This window comes from Pezoporus occidentalis, unplaced genomic scaffold (assembly GCF_034315485.1).
Source record: "Pezoporus occidentalis ecotype Australia unplaced genomic scaffold, CSIRO_AGI_Poc_V1 ctg59, whole genome shotgun sequence".
NCBI lineage: Eukaryota > Metazoa > Chordata > Aves > Psittaciformes > Psittacidae > Pezoporus > Pezoporus occidentalis.
In genome coordinates, this window is record NW_026915932.1 from 5,427,224 (window position 1) to 5,452,683 (window position 25,460).

Below are 25,460 nucleotides of genomic sequence, written 5' to 3' on the forward strand. Positions count from 1 at the left end.
TTATGATTTAATCCTAAAATATTTTATTAAGCACAGGTAATACTGCAGAAATCCATGTAATAAAATAACTTTAGAGAAAAAGCTAAGATAAAATGAGTTACTATAAATATTGCACTTAGAAACCTTATTTTACATACACAACTCCTTAAAAAATTGGACAATTATAAATTAACAACTTCCAAGTAATTGGAATTTGGTATGTTTCAGATCAGATGGCTGTGCTGCAAATCTTCAGCTTTTAAAACTCAGGAGGATCTGTTCTCGTCTTGTACATGTATGGTTACCGCTTTGTGCCAGAGTGTGCTCAGGTGGGTGGTAGGGAAGAAAGAGCAAGCATGGTCTTAGTATTGACAATCAGTTGTATCTTCATGACTTACACTAAGTGAAAACTGTTTTTCAAGAGAGATGATAGAATGCAGCTGCAGAGTTTAGTTTTAACATGTTTTGTTTTTCAAGGCATTTAGGATCTTTGAGTTCTTAGTCTTAAAACTCATGACAAAGCTGTTGGGAAAGACTTTGCCTCTACCATCTTCTTCTACCTGGCCCATGATGATGTAGTTTAAACCTACAAAGGAGAGAATGCGATTACAAAGCAGAAATCCAAAACATAATTTGGTAACTATAGTTCTTTGCCCGTGGTCTCTATTCCTTTGTGCTCTGACCAGTGCCTTCTCATATACAATTACGTGAAATCAAAGTAGATATATAGCTAGGTATCTACTACATAATTAAATATACAGGAAATATTCGTTAAATGTAGCCTGTCAAATGAGTCTGAAAGACATTAGAAATGCAGAGTAAACACTGGCTCACTTAGCTACTAACACCCCAAGTGGAATGTGTCTCATTCATTTTGAATATTTTCTCATTTGTTCCACTTGTAGGATAATGCACTTAAGTGTTTTATTCTGCTTTTCTCCCTCAGAGACATAAACATTTTATATATATATATGAAGAGGCAGTCAGGCAAGTAGGGTGAACCCTGGCTTTGGAGAAATTGGATGAATTTGCATATTTTTATGGCTTAGAAGGGCTGGGAGTTTGCAAGGCCTTAGGTTGGAAGGAGTAGTAGGTATTATAGGGGTATAAGCAAAAAAGCTTAGATATTAAGTAATGACTATTAAATAATTAATGTTGATATAGGAGAAACAGAAGTGTGTGATTTGGAGCCAGCAGTCTGCCTAAAAGGAGAGAGTTTGTTCCACCAAGGATGATACATCTCCCAGACAAATGTCTAGTTCCCAGAGAACTAAAGGAGCAAAATCTAGTTTCTAAAAAGGATTTTTCTCTTTGATACTGCCCACTTCGAATTAATATGCTTCAATACTAGTAGTATCTTCAGTGTTATCAGGGGGGTTGTGATGCTTATAGTATTATTTTGATTGTTTCCTGTTATGGTTCCATTTATGATCTCCCGCCTCAGGAAGCAGAGCTGAAAACTGATTTTTTTACTTGCTTCGATGAAAAATAGTCTTTGTATTTCTTACAACAGCATATAGGTAGCCTTTGTTACATTTAACTGGAAATAATCTTGATCGACCTCTTTATAGTATTGCTTAAGATAGCTGTAGAAATACTGGCTGTTTGCTGATACAGAGTGGGCTTAACAGTGGTAGTATTTCTACAGTAAAGATGTAAATATATGCAAGAGCAAAGCAACAGGGAAATGTGTTGATTTTTGTCCTTTGCTGTGACATACTGCTCTTCTAGGTTTAGCATGGTGTTGTTTTCCCTTCTAAATAATTGTGTATAAAAACTAGCTCCAAAATCATACATGTAAAAATTAAAAATATGTAACTGAGCTACATTTGAAAGAACCAAATCAGATTTTACTTTGTCATGTGGGTTTAAAAAAAAAGACTTTTTTTTTTTAAACTCCTTGATCTAAGTGAGTCTAATCCTCATAAGTAAAACTGAAGAAAGCAATATAAAGCTGGATAACTATTTTTATACTAAATTGATTATAATATTAGTTGCTGATTATAGAAACAGTTACTGTAATCTTACTGATTTTTGTGGTCATATTTCATGTCGTCTTTTATAAACACACAAGGAGGTTATTCTTGCATACTTACCTCTTCTGATGAGAGGACACTGCTTACATACAACAATAATCTTGGCACTCATACTCTTGCCAGCTTGCTGAATTGCTAAATTTCCCTCCTTATATACATTAATGATGGATATTGTGGCATGCAGACTGCCAGCCCGTGTTATTGTTGTGATTACAGTTCCAGTTATCACTAGAAGAAAAAGCATTTGATACATTTTTATTTAGATAAGAAATATGAGGCATAAGAAAAACTAAGTATATTAGTTCATAGCAAGGAGACAAACAATACTGGAAACACTTACTAAAATCACCTGTAATAGATAACTTCTTACTGACAAATTTTAGTGGCACCCTAATAATAATATTTTGGAATGTATCAGTTTTTTGCAAGCCCAGTTCTGGGGTTTGATAATTTCAATTAAACAGTACAATTTGATACTACTTTCAATGACTAATTTTGAAACACTGGAGAAGTTAGATTGAAAAATTTTTAGCCAAAAGCTGAAATCCCAGCTCTCTGACACTCTCAAATGCCCTAGGAGCTAGATTTTGATCTGTCTGAGGCCTGATATTGATAGGAATTTGCCAATTTCAGCTAAATTTAGATAACAGATTAGATCGCCGTATCTTCCAAAGATCTCTCAGATGAAAATAAACATACCATTTTTATTCCTGGGATGACTAGATTAACCTGTAGGCCCTTTATTTAGCAAGAGGGACTAATTAGTGGTATTACCAGCAGTTTGTTTTGTTTCTCAGATCACCTTTTGTAAATCAGCTATTGTATCCTAGGATGAATTTGATCTTCAGTTATCAGGTATGTGCAGCCAGATTTATTTTATAAATCTGCATACTCCAGAGTTTGCATTAGGCATTTGTAAATTTGCATGTTATCTTCCAGAGCTTTTAATTAAATAGGAATGTTCAAGTTCAATTAAAATAGAATTGTGGATGTTAGAATGCTGGGTACTGCAGTTATATTTCTAGAAACGATAAAAATTAAATGTATCATGAAAGAGAAATGGCTCTTCTAAATTCATGAAGTCAGCAAATAAATTTAGAATAAATTACATACTACAAACAGTACAATTTCTGTTCCTCCCTCAAGATACATTTCCATTCACAGTAGCATACAAAATATTTTTACTCCTATTCCTGCCATGGAAAAGATTAAAAAAATGAAAGTATTTGACAAAAGGCAAGAGAGAATATGGTTTATTATTCTGATGCTAGAGGAAAGGGAACAAGTTTTATATATAGTATCTTTTACCATTGACCACGAGAGCTGAGGTTTGGTCAGTAAAAGTAGACCTAAGTTTGGGGCTTTTTTTTCCCCTCTCTGCTTCTTTTGGCCTTGGGCCAGCCTATACTGGTTGCAAATGAAAACAGGCTGGTGGTCAAGAGTGGTAAGGGGTCACACTGCAGTGACTCCATTCTGCTTTAGGGTACAGCCCAGCCCTCAACTGTTTTTCTAGCAAGATTATGCAACCCTGTGAAATTTCCTCAAATCTCATGTGATTAGCTGTAAAGTTAGATTAAAACAAACAAACAAAAAAAACAACCCCAGTGTGTGTTTGGGAAAATTATCCCATCAAACTTTTAGGCTTGTTATAGGGGACTGAAAAATCTTCAAGTATTAATATCAGAAAATACTCAGACATAACTGAATAAATGAGCAGTGAAAATGCCATCTAAATATGTAGCAGGCATCATTTGCCCGAGTAATGTCTGTCTACAGAAAGCAGTGCTTACAAGCTTTGATGCCTTCTAATTTCTTTTTAAAATATATTGGAAGTCTGTCAATTGAACTGTGGAATAGTCAGCAGGTACAGCATAGATTGTGTATTGGCTGGTTACAGACAGATGAGATGACAGTGCACTAACTGAATCATGTCTCTCCTGCAGGTGGTTGTCTTACATTGTCATTTGTTTTTCAGATTGATGAAGTATGTTTGAAACACACATATATGCAGTGCCCATTTTGGAATATCTCTAAGAATGTATTGAGTGATACACAGATACTAATGTCAGATACACACATAAGATGGTATAGAAAATATAGCCTATGCATTAACAGTAAGTCAGAACTACATCTGGTAAAATTCCTATGAGTCTAACAACACACTGCGAAGTCAATAATTAAAAAGGGACTAATTTGATTCCTTACCAAAGTTGCTTGAACAATAATTGCTTTCAAGAGTCCCGCTCCTCTTGCACTTTTGCTGGCACAGGGCAACTGTAGGTTTCACAACTTTTTGAGGAGCAAAAAGTAAACTGAAGTGAGGTATTTGATACAAATACAAAGGAGTATGGTTAAAAAAAAAAAAAAGAATTAACAATCCTGATATATACATTAACTAGATCTGGTACTGCAAGGGACAAACACCACAATAGCAATATTACTTTTCTCTGCCATCACCTCCAATCACTGCCTTTCTATGTGTGTCCCAGCTCTGTATCTGTTCTAATGACCTTATAAAATGGGATGTTACAGAAAATCCACATTTAATTGCAGTGCAATCTTAAATATGTAACATAGTCTTGTTGTCTGTTGCTATAAAGCCCTAGTGGTCCACTGAAAGTGTCATAATACTACATAATATTATAGTAGCACTTGAGAAGGGAGGAGGTGGCCTTTTATATGAAATTACTGTACTGTGATGGGGAGATGAGAGTTCAAATTCCTGACTTTTCTTTTTTCCTAAATTTCTCACATAGCTCCATGACATCTAGTACTGTATAGTTTTTATTGATAATATTTTGAAATAAAGCATAATGCTTGAAGTATCTCTTTAATATTGGGGACATTTCCTTTCTGAGATTGAATGATTTGTTTATAAACTAGTGAATACTCTTTGTACTTTTATCATTGTTAATAGTCTCTACTTTATGCAACTAACACCTTCTACGTACTGTATCCAGCTGCAGTATTTTTAAGGCTTTTATGTCCCTTTCAAATTTGTTTGGAATTGGTCAATGATATCATAATTATTGGAAACATGGAGCTGGGACTGACAGATTAAAAAAGACCAAACCCCTACAAAACCCTCGTTTCCAAGAAAAACTTGAACAGTTTTGAATAATATGTTTGCAGGTTTTTACTTTCTTTGGAATAGAGAATTTTGCAGAAGTTTTGTTCAGCCTAAAGTTTCTGAAAAAAATCTTCTGACTAATTTTCCAATCAGTAATTTGTACTTTTTCTTTACTTGAACGAATTGATGCTTTTCACAGTTTTCCAAGTTTCTGAGATTCAGCAGAATGGCATTAAAATTACTTTGTCTTCAGTGTTATGCCCATGACTGTTAGATTTGCATACTCTTTGATTAGCCTTTCAAATCCAAAGTTTAAAGATAGGACTCCATATTTTTCATTGATTTTGTGTTGTTTGGGTTAGGTGTTTTTCTAATTGGTCTTCACGTGAATGGTATTCAGTGCAACTGATTAGAAAGGTAACTGCCTCCTACAGGGAGAAGTGTTGAAAGAGCAAGTTCCTATGTCTATGGAGGCATACCTCGTGATACTCTACATGTTGTCACAAAAACTTATTTGGAGTTAATTAATAAAGTATACCTCTTTTGCATGTGCGCACACAAAGAGCTCACAGAGCAAAGCTTAATGGCAAAGCCCTGAATACAAAGACAGCATGAGATAGCTGACAGCCTGGATTACTTGAGACCAAGTGTTTGAACTAACAACTTGGTTAAGAAGTTCTTTATAGTGAAGAAGCACTGAATTATTTATTGTTAGAGAAGCAGTAGCATCAGGATGATTTACAGGTCATTATAATTTCAATTTTATAATGTTTATTTTCATCTATTTTGAAACTCTTTATTAGCAGTATTTAAGCACCACAGCTTCTAGGTTTCCTGCTGACAGACCATTGCTGTCCTGTCTTTTGATGCATTTTATGTACAAATCAGGTTACGTGTTGCAAAACCATCACAAATAAACTGGTTTTCTGCTATGCCTGTTTCTTAAATCTCTCACATTCAGGCTATAGAAACTGTAAGAATTTATCCCTCAGTATCTCAATAATGAGGTAGTTCTGGCAATACCTTCAGAGAAACCCTCCTTTGATCTTTCATATATGCTGTCTAGTCTTAAATATAAAAGGATACTTATTTTTAGCATGACATAATGATTTATAAATTCCAATCCCTTGGTTTCTTTGTTGTCATTGGGGATGGTTTGTTTGTTTTTAAAATAAAAATAAATCTAGGGTAGCATCATATTGAACCTGAAGAAGGCTCAGGTGGCTTCCATACCAATTTGTTTGATCTTAATAACTACCTGAATAAAAATACGGTCAGATCTTTACTTGTGTAGAAGAAAGAGTTCCTTTAAATAAAAGCTATATGTCCTGAAATATTTAGGTCGTCTTATACAAAAGAATTTTGATCATCCATTCTTCCATGGAATTTACTAGTAAACTGTCAAAAAATGAGAAGAGACAGGAAAATTCTCTCAGGTGGGGTTACTGTTACGCTGAACACTCAGCTGGGTAGATTTTCTTTTAGCAATGTTAAGTAGATTGTCCCTTGAGTAGACTAAGATACTCCCTTGAGTATATTAATTCTCATTCCCTCAATATTTGAAATACAATAAAATTTTAATACACTTTCTATTATATTTTTCTGTAACCCTCTCCCTGTCCTAAAATAATTTATATTTTTAAGAATAAAATAAAGCCATAAAACTTACTTGAGGTAGCAGGGACTGTTGTGGTAGTAGGTGGAACTGTAGTTGTGGGTAATTTTTTTGGTCTGAATTTATAATGGCCAATAAACCCATCAGCTGTTAAGCTTAAATCAGACAGAAACTGAATGAGCAATTCATTCCTCTCAGACAGAATAGGCCTGAAATAGAAAAACAAAATATTTCCATCGTTCTGAATGCCAAAGTCAAGAAGTATTAACAGCATTCCTCTTACAAGAAAAAGAGGGAGCACTTCACTTTAATTATTGGTCTGGATGCGATATGTACCCCAGAATAATACTGAAATAGATGTTTGTTTGCTGGCTACCAGTCAGACACTGGTGTTTTGAGTGTGAAACTCATTCTGATGAATCATCTAAACCTCTGGTTACTGAAGGTTATGTCAATATAGGTATCTTTAAATTCCTCTGTGTGACTTCATTGCAGACTTCACTTCCTTGGAATGGAAGGGACTAGATTAACACAGCGGGAAAATATACCAAAGAGATCCTCAGCCTGTAGCAGAGGTAAGTAAATGCTTTTGTTTGGTTGTTGCTGTTTGGTTTTTTTATAATTTGCATTTGTTTAATGCAAAACAAGACATATTTGGACAGCCTTAAGAAAATTAATTCAGTGTTGGATTCTGTAATTCTTTAACAAAAGCACTAAAAATAAATGTTTTGAGTTATTATTTCTGTAGGCTTGGCTTTTGTCATTACCAAGCTCTTGAAGAGCTAATGGAGTTCCTTTCTTAGGATTTGTTTTCTTTCCTTTCTTAAGAAACATCATAAACTAGCACTGTTGAGTGTATCAGTTTTCAGCTCATAAACTGTGTAGTAACTTCTGTGACACTAATACTAACTGTTTCTGGATGTGGATGCAGTGTGATGAGACTTCATTCAAGACTACTGTTAGAGAAAATCATACGGAATGCAGGTTTAGCCAAAGCATCACTTCTCTCATTCTTCTAAGCTTTCCACAGACCTTGTCTCAATATTTATTAATAATTAGTAACAGGGATTTTTCAAGCAAAACCACAGGTTTTGGAAAGGGGAAGAAAAATACAGGGGCAAAAGAATCTTTGTAAAGGACAGAGGAAAACAGAAAGTGGTTTTAGGATGCAGTTTAACTAATGTCTGTGTTGCTCCTTCCCAGGAAGTCCAACGGAGTTCATGAGCAGGATCTTTTCAAAATGCTTAGTCAGGCCTTTGAATTAAAAAGTTGTCTTCATCTCCCAGGTTTTTGGCAGGTGTTTCAGAAATCAGTTTACTCTGATGGCTGAGTCTGACATAAACAAACATATGTGCTTCATTATCTGGAATTCTATAACTTACAGATGCTGCTGTAGTTGCACGGAATATGCATTTCTTGCAGCAGTATTGGCACAAACTATGAACATAGGAGGGCACTGATATCAGCTGCCTGAGAGCTCTGTTCTGCTTCCTGAACACCAAATTGGAGCTCCAAATCAGAAAATCTGACCTAATCTGTGTATCCTGTCTTTTTTAAAAAGGCTTTTTGTTTGAGAGGCAGGGGTTTTTTGAATAATTACTGCTCCTAGTAAATTGTGATTATTATGTTTGCCAGTCATTTATATATCATAGTAATTGTATTTAGGAATCAGGTATGTGGTTACACTGTATGCTTGTTTGGCTGCAGTTGGATCTGAATTAATCTCTGCAACCACCAAATGAGTTCAGGGTATCCACTTTACTCATACTTCTGATGTATACTGTTTCTGTTACAGAATACCATGTTACATTATCTGTGTGCTGGTTAATGAGTTCCACCTCACATAATTACTGTGTCAGACGTAATGAATGCTCTATAGAAGGATTGTTTTGTCATTCAGTTTACACACCGTGATTTCCGGTTCTTTTACAACACTGGTCCTGTCCTTACTGTTTTTCTGAATCCAGCTGATAAATTGTCATGAGAATTCTTCAGAGCTAGTGGAAAATCCCCAAGAGACATACTTTCCCCTCTTTCACTGGATATAGAAGCTGACTATATACAAATCTGCAAGGGACAGTGACTATGTTCAAGCTCTATACTGATCTCTGCTTAGGAAGCAATGCTATTGTAAAATGGACTTCCAGGACACTTATCATTCTGTAACAGGAAATCTCATCTCTAAGCTATGTGACTGGGTCTGAGACCAGTATTATGCCCTTGTTCTCCTGTTTCACAAGTCCATACTAAAATGCCTGTATTTTGAAGCCCACTAGGGTTTGGCAGACCAATTTACGGCTTTGACATACTGTGGAGAAGATGCTGAGCCACAGCTGAGAGTTGGTTTAGGAAGCTTCGTGTGGTTACCTCTCAAGATCTAACTGGCATTTCTCCCTTTTGCACTGCCCTGTCAGCCAAGACCAGATCCTGACAGTGAAAAATGTACTTGCCCCGCTGGGCTAGGTTTTAGCTGGAAAGAGGCAGCTAAATCGCAGGGACTGAAAGCCATCAGCCTCATCTGTAAAGGGTGATGCTCGCTGCTGCCTTCCAAGAACGAAGGGGAGGACAAGATCTTGTGGAGTTTGGTTCTTAGCTCAGTCGGAAAAGATCTGAAATGTCACAACTTGCATTGAGTCAAAATAGATTCTAATCATGCTTCTGGCTTCAATTCTGTTCAACTTGGAAACAAGTCCATTTGCTCCAGTGCTTTGGATCTGACTTATGACCAAAGACTTGCATGTGTATGGCACCTCTTTAAGTGTTTCTAATCAGAGAGTACTAAAGGTAAATACTTGCTATTATGCAGTAAAAGTTGAGTTGTAAGGGAATCTCCTCATGCTATGCTCATCACAGCCTTTGGGTTGAAGGCAATATGGAAAGATAGTTTACTTTTGCTAGATGAAGTTTAATATCACTGAACAACAAAGAAACACAAGTGATTATACATGTAACTACAGCACTGCAAGGAATTTAGCCTCTTGCATCATCTTAGTGAATTACCTAGCGATTAAAGAATAATCTTACCCATAAGACCTCTCTTTACTAACTTTCAAGAACATCTCACAGCCTTTGGGTTGAAGGCAACTTTTTTAGTTTTTCCTGAAAACAAAGAAGTGCTTATACATGTAACTACAGCTAGAATTTAGCCTCTTGCATCATCTTGATTAAATGTAGAAAACTTTTTTAACTTTACTACAAGAAGGGGGCCTGAAAATGTAGAAAGTTTCAAATTGAAGGGGGGGGGCGGAAGGAAGAAAAAAAAAGAAAAAAGTGCAACCCGAGACCAAAAGCCTAAGTTGGCTGAAAGAAACTGATGTTACTGTGTTTCAGGTGCAGCTCTAATCTTAAATTCTTGCCAAATTTCTAATAAATTTCTGTAGGCCTACGCTTACTCTCTTTCTAGCACTGTTATGCTATTACATACCTACTGCATGGAGAAGAAAGATCTTTAAAAGGGCTCTTTAAAAGAGTCCTCAGAATGTTTGCCTTTCTTCTCACCTCCTGAGGGTATACTACATAACCTTAAAAAGCCCAACCAAACAAAAAACACAAAAACCCTCATAGTAAATCTCAGTCTAGCAAGCTATGCTTAGAAACACTGAGGTATGCACCTCACCCCCTGCACCACAATTAGTTGCTCTTGGCAATCAAATTATCTGCCACTTCTGAGACACAAGTCTAGTCACACACCTCCATGTATCTTTTTTTTAATAGCTTGTATTTCTTGAAACAAAATGCATCCTCTTCATCTTCTAAAGCTACTCAGCTTTAAGAAGATTGCTGGAAGAGGAACAACAGGAAAGGAGAGCTAAAAATTATTAGCCTCAGCCAAAAAAACTACTCTTTTGGGGAGAATAATTATGATCTACTATGCTAGACCTGATTATAGTTACAGTGCCATTGGCTGGGTTGGAAATAGTTTCTGGGGGTGGGAGGCTTGGAGGGATGAGTTGGTTTGGGGGTAATAGGTGAGTTGTGGTTTGTGGGTTAATATTGGTATTATACCAATATAAATGGCATTACCATTAGTATTGCTGTTATTAGAGAGTGCCCTAATTATGGACAGGACAGAATATGTGTTGGAGACAGCACTAATAGTGGAGGGAGAGGGAGAAGAGAAAATCCTAGGGGGTGGGAATATATGAAGCAACTCCTAGAAGTTCAGTTTGAGGTAGAAAATGACATAATTAATTTTAAAAAATAAGAAAAATATTCCAGAAGCCTCGTACAAAACTCTTAGCAAAATGGCAAACAGTGGTAGTAAAGTTCATAATTTGAGAAAATTACTTACGCTGGTGGACTGTCTCCGCAGTACTTCCCAATTCTTTTAGCATCATTTATTTCCCCACCATTAAACACTGCAACATAGTCATATCTGCAGTAGTTGTCTCTCTCCACATCAAACTTCTCAAACTTTAACTCTATTAGCTGCAGGGAAAGTTAAATAACTTATTAAGGTTTTGATATACGGAGTTTTTTAGTGCTCTTATAATGACCTCTTCATATGAAGAACTAATCGTTTTTTCTTTCTGTAAAGGAAAAGTCCTTAGTCCACTTAATTGTGGAGCTAAGTATTTTAATCCATGTGACTTCTCTCCAACAATTTTTTCAACATATGACTAACATTCTGTAAGACAGTTTGTTCTCAAATATATGCAAGTAACTTGTGATAAAGTAATTTTTACGTTTGAATGAAAACAGGATAGTAGGTGTCCGGTGTTAGGTTGCTTTTAAAGTAACTGTAGCAAATCTAAACCACAAACAAGGGGCTTTTAGTGTCATTGTATCATTCAAGATACACTATAGAAAAAGTAAGGGCAAAGTTTGTTAAGACCCATTTTACTGACTTCATTAAGAACAGGCCTTGAACCACTGTGGTTGCCAGTGCTGTTTATCTGATGCAGAAATAAAAGGTCAGAAACAAAAATATTGATAGAAAGAAAATCAGTAAAGACTAAAATCAAGAGAAAGTAACTAGTTAAATGAATTGTGTTTCCATACATAATTTCCATAAATGTTGGGCTTTGGAAGTCATAAGTGAGGACTAGTATAGCTCTAATATTTCCAGTACTGATGCCATTACCTCCAACATGACTTGTATTTATGGGCTTTTCTACTTAAGAAAGAAAAACTATGGACAAGAAAACAGATGTGGAATTTAATGCTTTGAAATGGAAGTCCTGCGGTATAACACTGTCACTTGTGTGTAGCAAGGAAGGAGAACACAACATAACTGCACAATTAAAACAGAGGTAATATATGCATTTAGGTTGTGTCTTTATATGAAGCACAACAGTTTTTAAATCACCTTCCCATAAATAGCAGAAATGAGGCTTGAATGACAGCACTGAATTGTGCTGATTATAGCTATGCAGGATTTCTTTTTAAAGTTCTGTCTCAAAGATGATATTAAATCTTTTAAGACTGTACAATGAAAAAAATGAGTAGTTTGTGCATTGCATACACTCTGATTTACTGAAAGAGTAAAAGTGGTCCTGTTCTACATTCATAGTAATGATAGCATGCTATCACCTGATGTCTTAGTTTTGCCTGGATATGCTTTTGCACTGTTCGCAAGTGTAAGGCATCATTTTGTTTCCCATAAAGTATGAGTAGCCTAGGGGGACTTCATTTCAGAGATGAGTAACAGGTTTGTTTCAAAAGCCTTGTGGTTGTGAAGAAAAAAATGCACTTTAAATGGATGTACCCATCTGAATAACATGCTTATGATCAAAAAAGATTGTACAGAAATAACTAATGCAATTGGGAGTGGAAATGCTAAATTTTTCCATAGCAGGCAAAACAACAAGCTGTAATATCTACTTTATTATTGTTCCTAAGTGCACTTTGCACTAATGAAGAAATATTTCATGATAGAATAGAAGCTCTTCACCATCATGAGAAGCTCCTACATCTTCTGTAATAAAAGAAGTAATAGATTTGTATTAGAAGTAAAAGAGTGCCTTGCTTTGTTGCTCACATGCTTGTGAAAGAGACGTAGAGACAACAGCACCTAAACTTTGGCAAATGGAAGACTGAACAGCTTTTCATGTGCACTTGAAGAAAGATTATTATTCACTTTCCTCGGAAATGGCTTTCAACTGTCAAAATTCTGCTTCATTTGCATGCAAACAACCATATTGCAGTACACAAAAAATACGTATTTGGAAACTTGTAGATCTATGGAACAGAATCCTCAAAACGTACAGGATATGATGTCCTTATTTTTGTGCTTACATAGCCTTTCTACAAGCTTAGGAAAAGTTTTTACGCTTATCTAGAGATACTTGGAAAGAACCAAAGTAATCTGCAATTTGCAGATAAGGTTTTAAAAATCACTGCCTATCTGTAGAATTGTTAAATGACCTGTATCTAGCAAACAAGGAATGTGGATTAAAGAGTAGTACAGGAAAGACTAAGCTGAGACACTGCTTCAGTACCAGGGATAAAATATCTTGGTAAATGGAAAAGTGTGAAAGATCTGAAGAATGCATTTATCTAGGGCAGCTTTTTTTTTTTTATTTGGAGGATTATGGTCATGAGCAGAAGATTAAGAGGAAAGTTGTCTTTACATATAGAGGAATTTAAGAAGCTGTACGTGGTTAAGAAAAGCAACCTACCAAACATGCTTGGTGACAAAAACATTCAATTATAGTAGACCTCCTGCCAAAGTACAGAGCATATGGCTCAGCAACAACCAGAAAATGTGAAGCTGGGATTGAGATGAGCCCTACAGTATAGGGAACACGCTTTGCCATGTGTGGCAAATGGTGGCAAATGAGCCCTCTTGGTCTGCTGTCACATCTCTTCAGGGCTTAATGAAATTGTAACATATGATCTGATGTTATTTCCCTAACTAAAGAAGCATATTATGAGATGGTGTTGTCTTCAAAATATAAGATAAAACTTCATGAAACGTACATTGAAAATTCCTGTGCAGGACAAATCTGAATACGTTCCCTGTACTGTAGGCAGAATAAAATTTCTGCTTTTAATAAATTAAATCAGCTCTTCCTGGGTACCTCAATAATAAAGTGCAGCAATACCAATAAATGCCACAAATGTTGTTAGACTTAAATGTAGCATTGGTCATGATCATGTTTGGTCTTGAGATGATCATCTGCCCTAATTCAATTTGCACGGTATTTCGTTAATTAACACAATAAGCTTTAAAAATGCCTGTTTTAAAAAGCCTCACCAGTTACAGATACTTTAAAAAGCTTAATTTAGGAGGTTTTCAACTGAAGGGGTTTAGACAGGATATTAGGAAGAAGTTCTTCACTGTGCGGGTGGTGAGGCACTGGCACAGGTAGCCCAGAGAAGCTGTGGCTGCCCCATCCCTGGCAGTGCTCAAGGCCAGGCTGGATGGGGCTTTGAGCAACCTGGTCTAGTGGAAGGTATCCCTGCACATGGCCCGGGATTGGAACTGGATGAGCTTTAAGGTCCCTTCCAACCCAAACCATTCCATGTATGACATGAATAAGTCGGTGACAGAGGAGGACATGCAGTGTTGAGAAAGCACAGGAGTTACTGGAGTGAGCCAGCCAATACCGGAGAGGAAGGTGGGTACTGCTGGAGCTGGTGTGCCTGTACTCCTTGCACAAGCCCAGCTTCACATGTCAGCCAAACAGCATTTTTATTGTTCCAGTGCAACGCAGGCAGCGTGTTGTGCAAGCAGGCTGTCATGAGGTGTTAGTCCTTGCAAGCAATGGAAGCTGGGCCACGCTGGCAGGGTGATGGCAGCGCCTCACCTGGTTCTTCGGGGCGACAATGTGCCAGGAGCAGGTGACTCCCGCTGGGTAGTCTCGCTCTGGCCAGTTGGGCGTTTGGAAGGACCCCGACGGCTTCTCCAGTCGTCCCCCACAGTACTGATCCCCTGCAAGCACAGCACACCAGGCTGACCCCAGTGCAACAGCATGCAGGTAGCCCCTGTAATGCACTTGTTTTGCTGCAGGTGCCTCGGTGAGGGGGCGTGGCCAGTCCAGTCCTGCCACAGCCCCACCACTGGACATGGCTGAGCCCTTCAGCTCAGCTGGTGGCACCTCTGGGAAAATGTGTTTAATCAAGGGCAGGAAAGGCCAGACGCAGACGAAGAAGGGGGTAAAAAAGAAGAGTGAGAAGCATTCCCGTGCACACCAGGGTTGGAGGAGGAGGAGTCACGGGGGCTGGAGAACTTCACCACAGCTCACAGGGGAAGCTGTGTCGGGGGGCAATACAGGGATACAATTAGAAGGACTTGTAAATTACTCATCACCTGCACTGCGTAGGCCTAACAACCTGTCTATCTGCTATCATATATCTGCTATCTAACAACCTAACAATCTGCTACCATGCCAATAGCAAAAGCCTTGAAAAAGAGTCCCTCAGCAGGCCACTGCCACCACCCTGTAACCTCCCAGCCTCTCTCAGTTCTTGGTCTTCCCAGGCACAAGGCAATGCCTTTATGTTTAATAATACCTAACAATTTTTTCTTTCGTACGTTTTTCTAATTGTTTTTAAACCAGTGAAGAAATTAACAATCCACGATGTTCCCTGGCACAGCAATCCACCACTTAACAGCTCACTGGGAAAAATCACCATCTTTGCAGCCACTTGCTCATCTGGTTTTTGTATGAGAAGAGGCAGTGGTCCCTGTTCAGTTTCTCTGTACCACCAATGCCTTTAGAGCCTTCTCCTACACCCCCCTTGACCTTCTCTTTTCCAGCATGAAGGTGTTCCATTCTTTGCAGCTGGTCTTTGTGCAGAAGATGTTCCATAACTCCTTTGTACTTGTTGACTCTGATTGCTTCTGATGGTTTTATTATAACTTGTTCTGAGATGGGAACATCCAAACGGCACACAGTATTAAAGATGTAAATGCATTATGGGTTTACAGGGGCATAATTTGTTGTTGTTGTTTGGCCTTTATTCCCTTTTCAAAAAATTGTTAAGGTTCTGTTTCTTTTTTGACATCTATTTGCACTGGATTGATGATCAACTATTATTTCCATAAGTTACCTGTTTTAAAACTGAGATATCATTCCTAAGTGGTAATAGTAAATTCACAGCCCATTGTAGTATACATGAAGTTAGGGGTTTCCCCCTTATTTGCAACTTTTATCCGTATTGAATTTCATCTACCATTTTATTGACTAGCCATTACCATATTACTACTAGATGCAGCTCTTTCACAAGTCTTATAATAGTTACCCCTCCTCTTTACTACTTTGACTATGATTAAACAGTTATAATTTGTGATATCCTCAGCAAGATAATTAAAGAATACGTTGAACAGCACAATACCTAATACATCTGGCATCACATCTTTTTAAGCATTTATGTGGCTCTCCGTAGATTTGTACAGTTATATTTCTCTTCAGCACATATGTAATTGTTAATTACCTCTTTCATGTGGTTCTGCTGCAGAAAATTTTGCAATGAATCCACTTCCAGCAGTATTAGCGTCTGAAGTCATCTGCACCAACATTTTATTGCTGTTGGATACAAGAGCACCTGGTTTCACAGTACCACAGAACCTGCCTATGCGTTGTCCATTGGCATGGCCATTGTATATATCCACAAAATCGTATCGGCACAAGTTGTCACTTTCCAGGTCTAAATATCTAAAAGAAAGAACCACCACTTTTCCTTCTGGGACCTGCAGAGAGAGGGAAGGAGGGAGAGATATATCTTGAAGCATGACTGATACCACATATCTATTTGATCCCCCTATTTGCATGAGTATTTTCATATCCTTCACTTCTCATCAGGTAAGCCCTTTTTGTCAAGTATACTTCAGGCAGAAAAGTTTTTAAAATCATATTGTACCAATCATAAAAACAAAGCTCTGGCCATCTGTGTTGCCATTATTTTCTTCCTAATCCACAGTATTGTCTAGCCAGGCTCATATAGTCAATTATACAGCATCACCACCCAGTTCAGCTTGGCATGTTTCTCTTGTTTTCTGCTCTAAGTATGCAATCAGCCATGCGGCTCCCTGTCACCAAGGAAAGTGAGGAGGATGAGAGCAATATGTTAAAAAAAGAAGAAAAAAGAAGCAATTTACAATTTTGAACAGATGAAATGGCCTTATTTAAGTCATAAAATGTCATAGTTCAAAGAATTCTTTTATTTACTAACACATGACTTACATTTATAAATAAAAATTGGAAACTTTACGGCTAATGCTGTACAACCCTAATATTTAGTTATTGAAGTGGTACATTTAGCTGGAAGGCTGCAGTGAAAGAACTGTTTTCGGAAAGAATATGTAAAATTATGAACAGAGAATTCAAAAGAACCATTGGTGGTTGTCCTCAGTACAGAAGAGTTTTGTTTTCTGTAACACCTGAGGGGATGTAAGACAGCAAATCTTCTTACATGCCTGCATCTGTGGACATTGTGAAAGAGGCAAGAGTACGGAGAAGGATGTAAATTGAGAAAGCATAATAGTTTACAAGGAGGAGAACATTTCCTGGGATAGAGTTGCAAGCTTGTAAGAGAATAAGCAGCATAGTGAGAAGTGAAAACTATTCTAACAAAGCACTCAATGCTATGCAACAGGACAGGAAGAAGGGAAACAGTATTTTGCAATATAGAGGGATGCTAGACAGGCAGAGTGTAATTAGCTACATTTAATTCACAGCCCAAAAGAGTGGTAACCTATTAGAATAATTGCATCTGTTCTATTTTACTGAAACACTGCTATTTTCTACTTTTAAATATATAACACACTTAATATATCTGCAGGAAGTTGATACTTAAGCCACTTTATTTAAGAGTGAATTTTTTTTCCTTCCTTAAGAGTGACTCATTTTAAAACACTGGTTTGAGATAAACTGTTCCTATATGAAACTGTCTTAGCTGTTGAAACTCACAGCATTAAAATGCCTTGTCAGGTATAGATGGAGGTGCTATAGATGGAAGAGACCACTTAACCCAGAAGATACTCACGCAGGCAGCAGCTCTAGATGTGCTAAGAAGTGTGATGTAGATATGGTAAGATTACTCATTCATGCAGCTGCTTTTATGTCCAGTGCTAACAGTGATCCTGCAGCAGGACAGACTTATGCATGAGCTGTTTTCAGCTGCCTGGGCCCCATGTACTGACAAGCCCCACTACAGCTCCTGTTGCTGGTTTCAGAGTATGTTCCTTTAAGTTCCAAGTTCTCTCAAAAATGCATTCAGTTCCCCTGTGCTGACGTACGGCACTACTACTACTGCTACTGCATCAAAACCACAAAAACTCATCTGATCTTACCCAGAAATTCCAAACCACAATGACTGTGTTTTAGAAAACTGTGAAGCCAGATATTAGGTTTAAAACTCAGGCTACTGAATTGAGCAAGCCCTATAGCTGGTAACAGAAATTATTCCACATGTATATTTATTCTGTGAAAGCAGTATGACTCCTTGAATCACTGCTCTCATAACTAATTCTCTTTACTATTGCATTCACTTGTCTGCTGGTCTGAATCACTAAGAAGCATTAAGACATGGCCATTTTAATGGAAAAAGAGCTAAGAGGAATTTGGTATTCCTGTCAGAAGGCCCGAATGTTATCTATGGTTATACTACAAACTCTGTGTGACTGGACAAATCAGTTAAAAAATGCTGGCTGGAAAGTTAGTCAGATAAAGCCAGATTTAGGCAGTTAAATTAAAGCAGCCTTTTTTCCAAGAAGTATGTATGTAAAATAACATACAGTCATTTGGGCTGGAACAGTCGTTATTCATCAGTTTGTACAACTGGTAAAACAGGACCCAAATGAGGTGACCTTTAAAGGTCATCATGTTTTAAAACAGACCAAGCTGTTATACCTACAGTTAAGATTGTCCGTCATTTTCCACTGTCTTGAAGTTTTGCTACAACTTGCCCACCTTTAAGAAGTTTCCCCTGTTCCTTCCACTGTTTCTGAAAGTTGAGCAGAAGTTGCTCTATCATATTAAATAGTTTTGTCATTACCTCTGATATTTTTTCCTTACTTCCTCAGCCTGAATTAGTCTTTGAAGACACCTACTCCCTCCCAGAGTTTGAAGAAGGAAGTGGAAATGTGAGAGGTGGCTGCTTCTGGGGTAGGAAAAAGTCTTTTTGCTGTCCTTTTAGAAATGCATTCAGATTCAGCCAAGTGGTTGTCCGTTGATGATGCTGATGGGTGCTCAGTGGCAGCTTTGTTCCATGAGCATACTGAACCAGCACTGCTCTGCTCACACCAGCCTCAAGGCACTAACTCCTACCCCCAGTTATTCCACTCTGTCCTGCTGCCCTAAATGGGGCACAGAGAACCAGAATGAGGGACTGGCCCATGCTTAAGAGGGAGACAATGTTGGCAAAGCAGCGAAACTCTGAACTGCCAGCCAACCATTCACTCAAGTCTTGGGTTTTCTGTTTCATGGTATAAGTAACTCTGTGCAGTGTTGTACCCTTCTCTCCACCAATGTGTTATACTAAACTACATTACATTATCCAATTATACTTCATGATAGCTTTTAATCTCTCTAGCTTCTCCTAGTTCAGTCTACTTGATCTTGGTCAAGAATGTTCCCTATCATGTACTGAGTTTCTAAGTTTTGTTTTGCAACTGTTTGTAAAAAATGTGGAGATAAAACTCAGCCACTCGGTCATGAATGTTTAACAAGAAGCCTCCTCCAGACTTTAGTTGTTACAACAATCCTTGCTCACATTTAGGTGAATGTGGGGAGAGAAGTCATTTACAGAAATGTGTCAACTAAGGCCCTTAATCCCAGTTGCTACTTAGTGCCATTACTTTACAAAATAATGTCACTGCTTATTAAAATAATATTTTTCATTATTTATAAAACCATCAAATTTGTTCCAGTATGTTAAATCATTAAAAGTTTGTGGTCTGACCAGATGACATTCAAGAGTGCAGAGGATGGTGGTTCCACATTCTGGCAGCAGCTGCATCAGTTTGCAGCTACTCCCAAGGAATCCCACCCTAAACATTCGTTCTTGCGAAACAGTGCTTTTCTTTCATTTCTACCATTTCCCTTTTCTTTAAATGTTGAAAGTGAATGTGCTAAAATCTGCCAATGTTTATCCTAGGACATTTAAAACATTGTTCCATTAGAAACACAGGGGAGAAAGCAAAGGCCAGCATGAGTCAGTGCTGTTTACTTTGAGCTGTGTCTGAGTCCGATGCAGTAAGATAATGGGATACCTCAGAGGAAGAATTGGAAGGAATTGCAGCTTTTAATTAAAAAAAAAAAAAGAAAAAAGAAAAAGGAAGATGAGGAGGAGTCAAAGGAAGAATGTGTGATGCTTCCCCTGCAGGGTGTGCCTCACTTTCTGATTTATCCATCCAGCTGGTATCTTACAATGACAGAGGCACTTCAGCTTCTGCTGCTCCTTGTCACACTGAGGGTGACTGACCCATACTTGCCCTCTGTGTCCCTTCTTATTTTAAGTCTATAGACTTCTTTAGGATCAGACATTATGACGCTAAACTCATGTGAAGGATGCCTTACGTCTACTGAAGGCTAAAGTAAAATAGCACTCCCTGAATTTTTAGGAAGTTTTTCTACACCTTAATTCCCTAAAATCATCTGTGTAGACTGTTAACCTCTTCAAAAGGGCATGATTATTTTATATAGACAGCCTACCACAAAATAAGGTCCTTAGGGTTTTTGTTTGTTTGTTGTTTTGTTTTTGGGGGTTTTGTTTGTTTGGTTTTTTTTTTTGATAATTCATTGCTGCCATATCACATAATATTAATCAAAGTTCACTTACATTTAAAGCAGTTATGTTGCTTTTATGTTACTCTGACTGAATGCAAAGCCATCTTCATCATTGTGCCTCTGTTTCTGGGGAGGATTCCCAGACTGTTATGCTTTCCAAAATCACTTGGTTTAGATTATTTGCTTTCAAAATAATCTTTTGATAGGAAAAAACCCTTACATGCCAACTTTCTGGGAAAATATTTTGCCTAGTTTTTTAAACCTATATTGTTGATGGGTTTAATATATTCTGGTGTGTATCTAGTACCAAAATGCTGATTGTAGGTTTTGCCATAGCAGTCCTAGGTAGACTTGAAAAACGCATCAGCTGCCTGCAAGCCAAACATATTATTTCTCTCTACTGAGAGTGAATGTGAAAGTTATTTGGAGTTATATGAGGGAAGAACCGCAGTTCCTGCCCAGTCACTTGCCCAGCTCAACAGCCACTGAGGAGCAGTTCTGTAAAAAAATCCTATTAGCTGCTCTTCCTGACAAAAAGGCACTAGATTCTGTTCAGCTCTTTCTTTTCTGGCAATACAACCATGCGTGAAGATCTCTTCTCTGCTGGAAGGGGCAGTTTCACAGTGATATGGGGAAATGAATGCTTAAAACGTAGAGAAAATGATTTAAAATACTTCACTCCCCCAGGGCAGATTCCCAGTTCCCCTAATAAGCAGCTTTTCCAAACCTTGCTTATTGTCAGCAAACCTGCTGGAACACAGGTTCTGAACCTATAAAAATATAACCTTACATAACTCTGACAGTCTCCAGTATTATTGTTGCACATAAAGTCGTTAGAGTTTTATGGGAACGACACAGCCTGCCAGCAAATAACAGGACAGCAGTCCAGATTCTTGGACTATGTGACACATTTATGCAAGGTGATGGCCAAGAAGGATTACAGAGTATTAAAAGTAAATGTATATGACATATTTTAGATAAAGCTACACACATTACTATAGGAAAGGAAATAGCTGTACAGATGACTTCTCAGCAAAGCCAGCTAAAAGCTGCTGGGTAGTCTGCCAAGGTTGTAATATAACCACAAGCATGTGCTGAACACTTCTTAGAGCTCTCTAGAATAGAGAAGCTGTTTTCTTTAGCCAGCTCAAAAAGTCCCAGTCTCTTGAAATAACAGAACCATAATTGAGTTAGAGAGACTCTTCTAGGTTTAGCAGACCAGTTGGAAAGATTTCAGCTGATACCTGAATGATACATTGCTTTATCTGTATTACCCATAACATTTTCTAGGCATATTTTCTTCTAAAGAATGAAATAGCTGTCACTCTGCCTCTCTGTGGATTTTGTCCATAGACAGAGAGATCCTGTAGTTGAGAAAAAACCAGCTTCATGCTCCTTGTGACGCAGACACAAAGTGAATCAATGTCTTTTCCAGTCTTAAAGACTTGTCAGATCCTGCATTAAGCTGAATGTTTTCAGGAAGGTGTTCACAGCCCTTGGATGGATAAAATGGACAGGCAAAAAGCCTTAGTCACCTTCTAAGATCAGATGCTAAATGAGGAAGCCTAACAGTAACTACAGCATATTTCATCATGGCTGTGTAAGCAGCTTTCTTACTTGGGTGCTATTGCAAGCTATTCTGAGCCTCACCAATATCAGTGAAAGGATTTTATTGCTTAAATTCAGGTTAACCAGACCCTTGAATTTACCACTTTCCCTCAGTTTGGTTAATCATTCTCTTCTTAAAAAGAATGCAGGTTTAGTCTTGAAAGTTTCGTACTCCTTGCTTTCTCTACGTCCATCCTGTGCATCCAAAGGACAGGGCATTCTACACAGTTGATAGAGGAAAAAAATTAACCTGGCTTAGTGAGCAATATTGCCTAATAGAGGTTAAATGAGATGGGGACAAAAGAAAAGCCCAGACTACTGGAGTTGTGCAGCCCTTTGCTGGCTTTGGGCGAGCTATGGAGAATAGGTATGCAGCAGTCAAAGAGCAGGAGGAAATGGCAGCACAGCAGAAAACCGGGAGAGAGGATGGTCACAAAATGCCAGAAGCCATCGAGTTCCTCCCATTGTCAGTAAAGCCTGAGTGCAGACACACAGCTTTGTGGTAACTCTTCTCACAATGTCCAGGCTAACGTGGACACTCACATCTTGGCACAGCCACATGAAGTCTGTAAGAAAACCACTCTCTGTGGACTTTTAAAATACATTCCATTGTTCTTTTCTCCCTCCATCCCCAATATGTGATGAAGGGCAGATCCATGGGATGCTTCAGTAAATGCTTCCCCAGTGCTGCCTCCATTTATAATCTGAATTATTTAATGGTAAAAAATTTAGCTGTTAAAATTATTGTTTCCTCCAGATTAAATTTTGAACTTTTGAAGAGTTAATACTGAGTTACATTGGTAAACTTAAGTTGGGAGGTTTTCCCCCTTTTATTTAAGGCATGTGCGCATGAATCCAAATGCAATTTGCGTCTGCTCTTCAGACTCTGAGAAGGGCTATGCTAATTGCTGTAATCTCAGCCTCTCAATAGCAGGAAGCAAGTTTGTTTATGAGCATACACTGTATTTCACATCATTCTCTTCTGGATAAAGTCAGTCACAGATGAAAGGTAACCTTTAACTTGGCCCTAATAATAATACTGCATAAAGGTACAGAAAGCAACTGTTGCATCCTCACTGCTATCCTTCGGATAAAATTATTAAAATGACATCACTCATTTGGTACAAGAGGCATTTTAACTGAATACTGTAAACAGATCAATGTCTCCTGCTTTTCGTCAGCATCTCTATAGTAGCAGGAGACAATTACACTGACATCCTATTCTACTGCAAGCACCTAGCTTGTAATGCTTTGAACTGAAGTTGTCTTCAGTGATTGTGTCAACATGCAGATTAATCGGGGGGTGTGGGGTGTGTGTGGTGGTGTTATGCTTTCTTATACTTCTGTTCTCTAAAGCCCATATTCTACGCCTGAATGTCATGAAGTTCTTAGTGAACTGTGCCTATGGAATGGAGAGGAAATTTGGTAGACAATTTTGGAGGGCTTAATTTGTGCACATGTGAGGAGAAGTAATCATTCATTCAAATCCCTTTCTCAGAGTCTGTGGATAAAGACACTTCCAAAACTGGAGTGTTTAGTCCTCATTGTTTAATGGCATTTGCTGTCCACAAATATGTCTCTGCCCTACAGTATCATTTCAGCATCAAAATATCAATCTTTCCACATGGTTTTGTATGGTCATTTATAAATGTAACAACACTTCTCTATTGCTTTGGCAGCTTGCTGTATGACATACTCCAGATGTCCTGCCTGGCAGAACACAGTTATTAGCATAGGACAAGCAAACCTGCCTGAATCCTGAATTTTTTTGTTTTGCTTGAAAATTTTTCTAGGTTTTCCTGCCAAAAATTTTGCTTCTAATTATTTACACCCCACTGCTTTACTTTAGTCCATTCAATCTAACCAACTGTTGCTCTCTGCCGTGACTGGAAATGTAGGCGTTTGCTTTCCAGTGGGTTCATTTAAAACAATTAGAGGTGTATCTGTGGAAGTTAACGAAAATTTGCCTCTGACATTAAGCAAGGTCAGTTCTATTTCAGCCACTATTATCATATTACAGCAACCCTAAAAAGCTCCAGATAGCTGAGCTGCTCTGAATTACTGAGTTCATTATGACACATATGTTATCCCATGTAAAACACTGGCATTAACAACAAATAGGTTTTCATTATCTTCAGCACTGATTTTGTGATATTAAAAATTCTTACTGTGATTTTCCAAGTACATTTGCTGTTTGGAGGGTAGACTCCTGGAAATCCTTCACTCCCAATAAACCCTGACTCTCCAGATACAACTCCTCCACATGCAAATGTAGGCCTGAGAATAACAGGAAAAAGTAGTGCTTAATTTTTAAATATATTTAATTTATTCTGTGAATAGTAGTAAAAAGGCATGAACTGTCTTAAAAACACAGCTTAAATACTTAGAAACATTGCTAACTTTAAACATATGCTTCATTACTTACATAATTTCACTGCTAACATAGATGTGCAATTTAATAAACTGAGGTGTAGAGGAAACTAATTCTGGGTTTACACGGGCTGTTATCCTTCCTCCTTTTTTAGTTCATAAGATGGAAGGTGTGGTGTGAATCACTGCAAATTGCTATTACAATGAAACATAATTATTAAAAGTGATTGGTAATGACTTTTTTAGGGTATATAGTAGGAATTAAAACGGCACAGTAATAATTTTTGATTCCTTTCTGTTCCACTCTGAAAACCTTTGAACTTGGATATTTTCATCACGTAAGTCACTTTGGAAGTTTTCTCCACCACAGGAACACAACCCACCACGTGCTCCAGTCCTGCTGCTCCAGCCTGGCGATGAACCCTGCGCCCCTATTTTGCCAGGGTGAGGGCGTTCAGGGGTGCAGTGTCCGCTCCCTGCTCCGGGGACAGACGGGACCCCCCCCCCCCCCCCAACCCTGCGCAGAACCACAATATTACTGCTGAGGACATGAGGGTGAGTGAGTGCCCCGCTGAGCTTTAGGTACCGGGATATTACACTGTTATGTTACGTTACGTGGTGTGTTACAAGGAGCTGCTCTCGCAGTGGCCTGTTCCCGTGGGAAAAGCCCCTCTCCGTGCCCTCCCCTGATGCGGTCGGTAACGGGCAATGAAACACCCGCAGGTGTTGCCCGAAGGCAGCGGAGGCGCGGACTCGCGGCGGGCACCGCTGCTGCGGGGGGAGGGAGGGAGGCGGGGGAGGGTGCGCAGCGCTGCGCGGGCGCGGGGGGGTGCGCAGTACCTGTGCGGCGGGGCCGCCGGGCGCGCCGCCGCCGCCACCACCACCAGCAGTAGCGGCAGCAGCAGCAGCGGCCGCGGGGCGGCGGGCGGCATCTCCGGGCGACGGCGGCGGCTGGGGCCGCGGAGCCGCTCCTCCGGCTGTCGCCTGCTCCTCCCGTGTGCGGCGGGGTCGGGGGAGGAGGCAAAGGCTTCCGCGGTCCCCCGCCCCTGCGGCAGGGCAGGGCAGGGCAGGGCCGGGTCGCACCGCCCGTCCCCCGTGGGGCGGGG

General features: G+C 38.8%; 1 protein-coding gene across 1 annotated transcript; it reads right to left on the reverse strand.

Moving 5' to 3' along the window:
* Positions 1–25,350, reverse strand: PCOLCE2 (procollagen C-endopeptidase enhancer 2). Its single transcript, XM_062639020.1, has 9 exons — positions 25,195–25,350; positions 24,153–24,261; positions 16,082–16,337; positions 14,452–14,576; positions 10,992–11,128; positions 6,755–6,909; positions 4,221–4,304; positions 2,076–2,243; positions 1–565 (listed from the first exon to the last, which is right to left on the reverse strand). The coding sequence occupies exons 1-9, from the start codon at positions 25,284–25,286 to the stop codon at positions 435–437; spliced, it is 1,257 nt and encodes a 418-aa protein (XP_062495004.1). The 5' UTR covers positions 25,287–25,350; the 3' UTR covers positions 1–434.
* Positions 25,351–25,460: the final 110 nt, after the last annotated feature.

Excerpts from the sequence above, each read along its gene's own strand:
- PCOLCE2 (XM_062639020.1), bottom strand. The coding sequence starts at position 25,286 with ATGCCGCCCGCCGCCCCGCGGCCGCTGCTGCTGCTGCCGCTACTGCTG. Across the intron at positions 14,577-16,081 it reads AGCAGAACCACATGAAAGAG|GGGATCAGTACTGTGGGGGA; the intron begins GTAATTAACAAT and ends CTGTGCTTGCAG. Across the intron at positions 4,305-6,754 it reads AACAGTCCCTGCTACCTCAA|TTGTGAAACCTACAGTTGCC; the intron begins GTAAGTTTTATG and ends CTCCTCAAAAAG.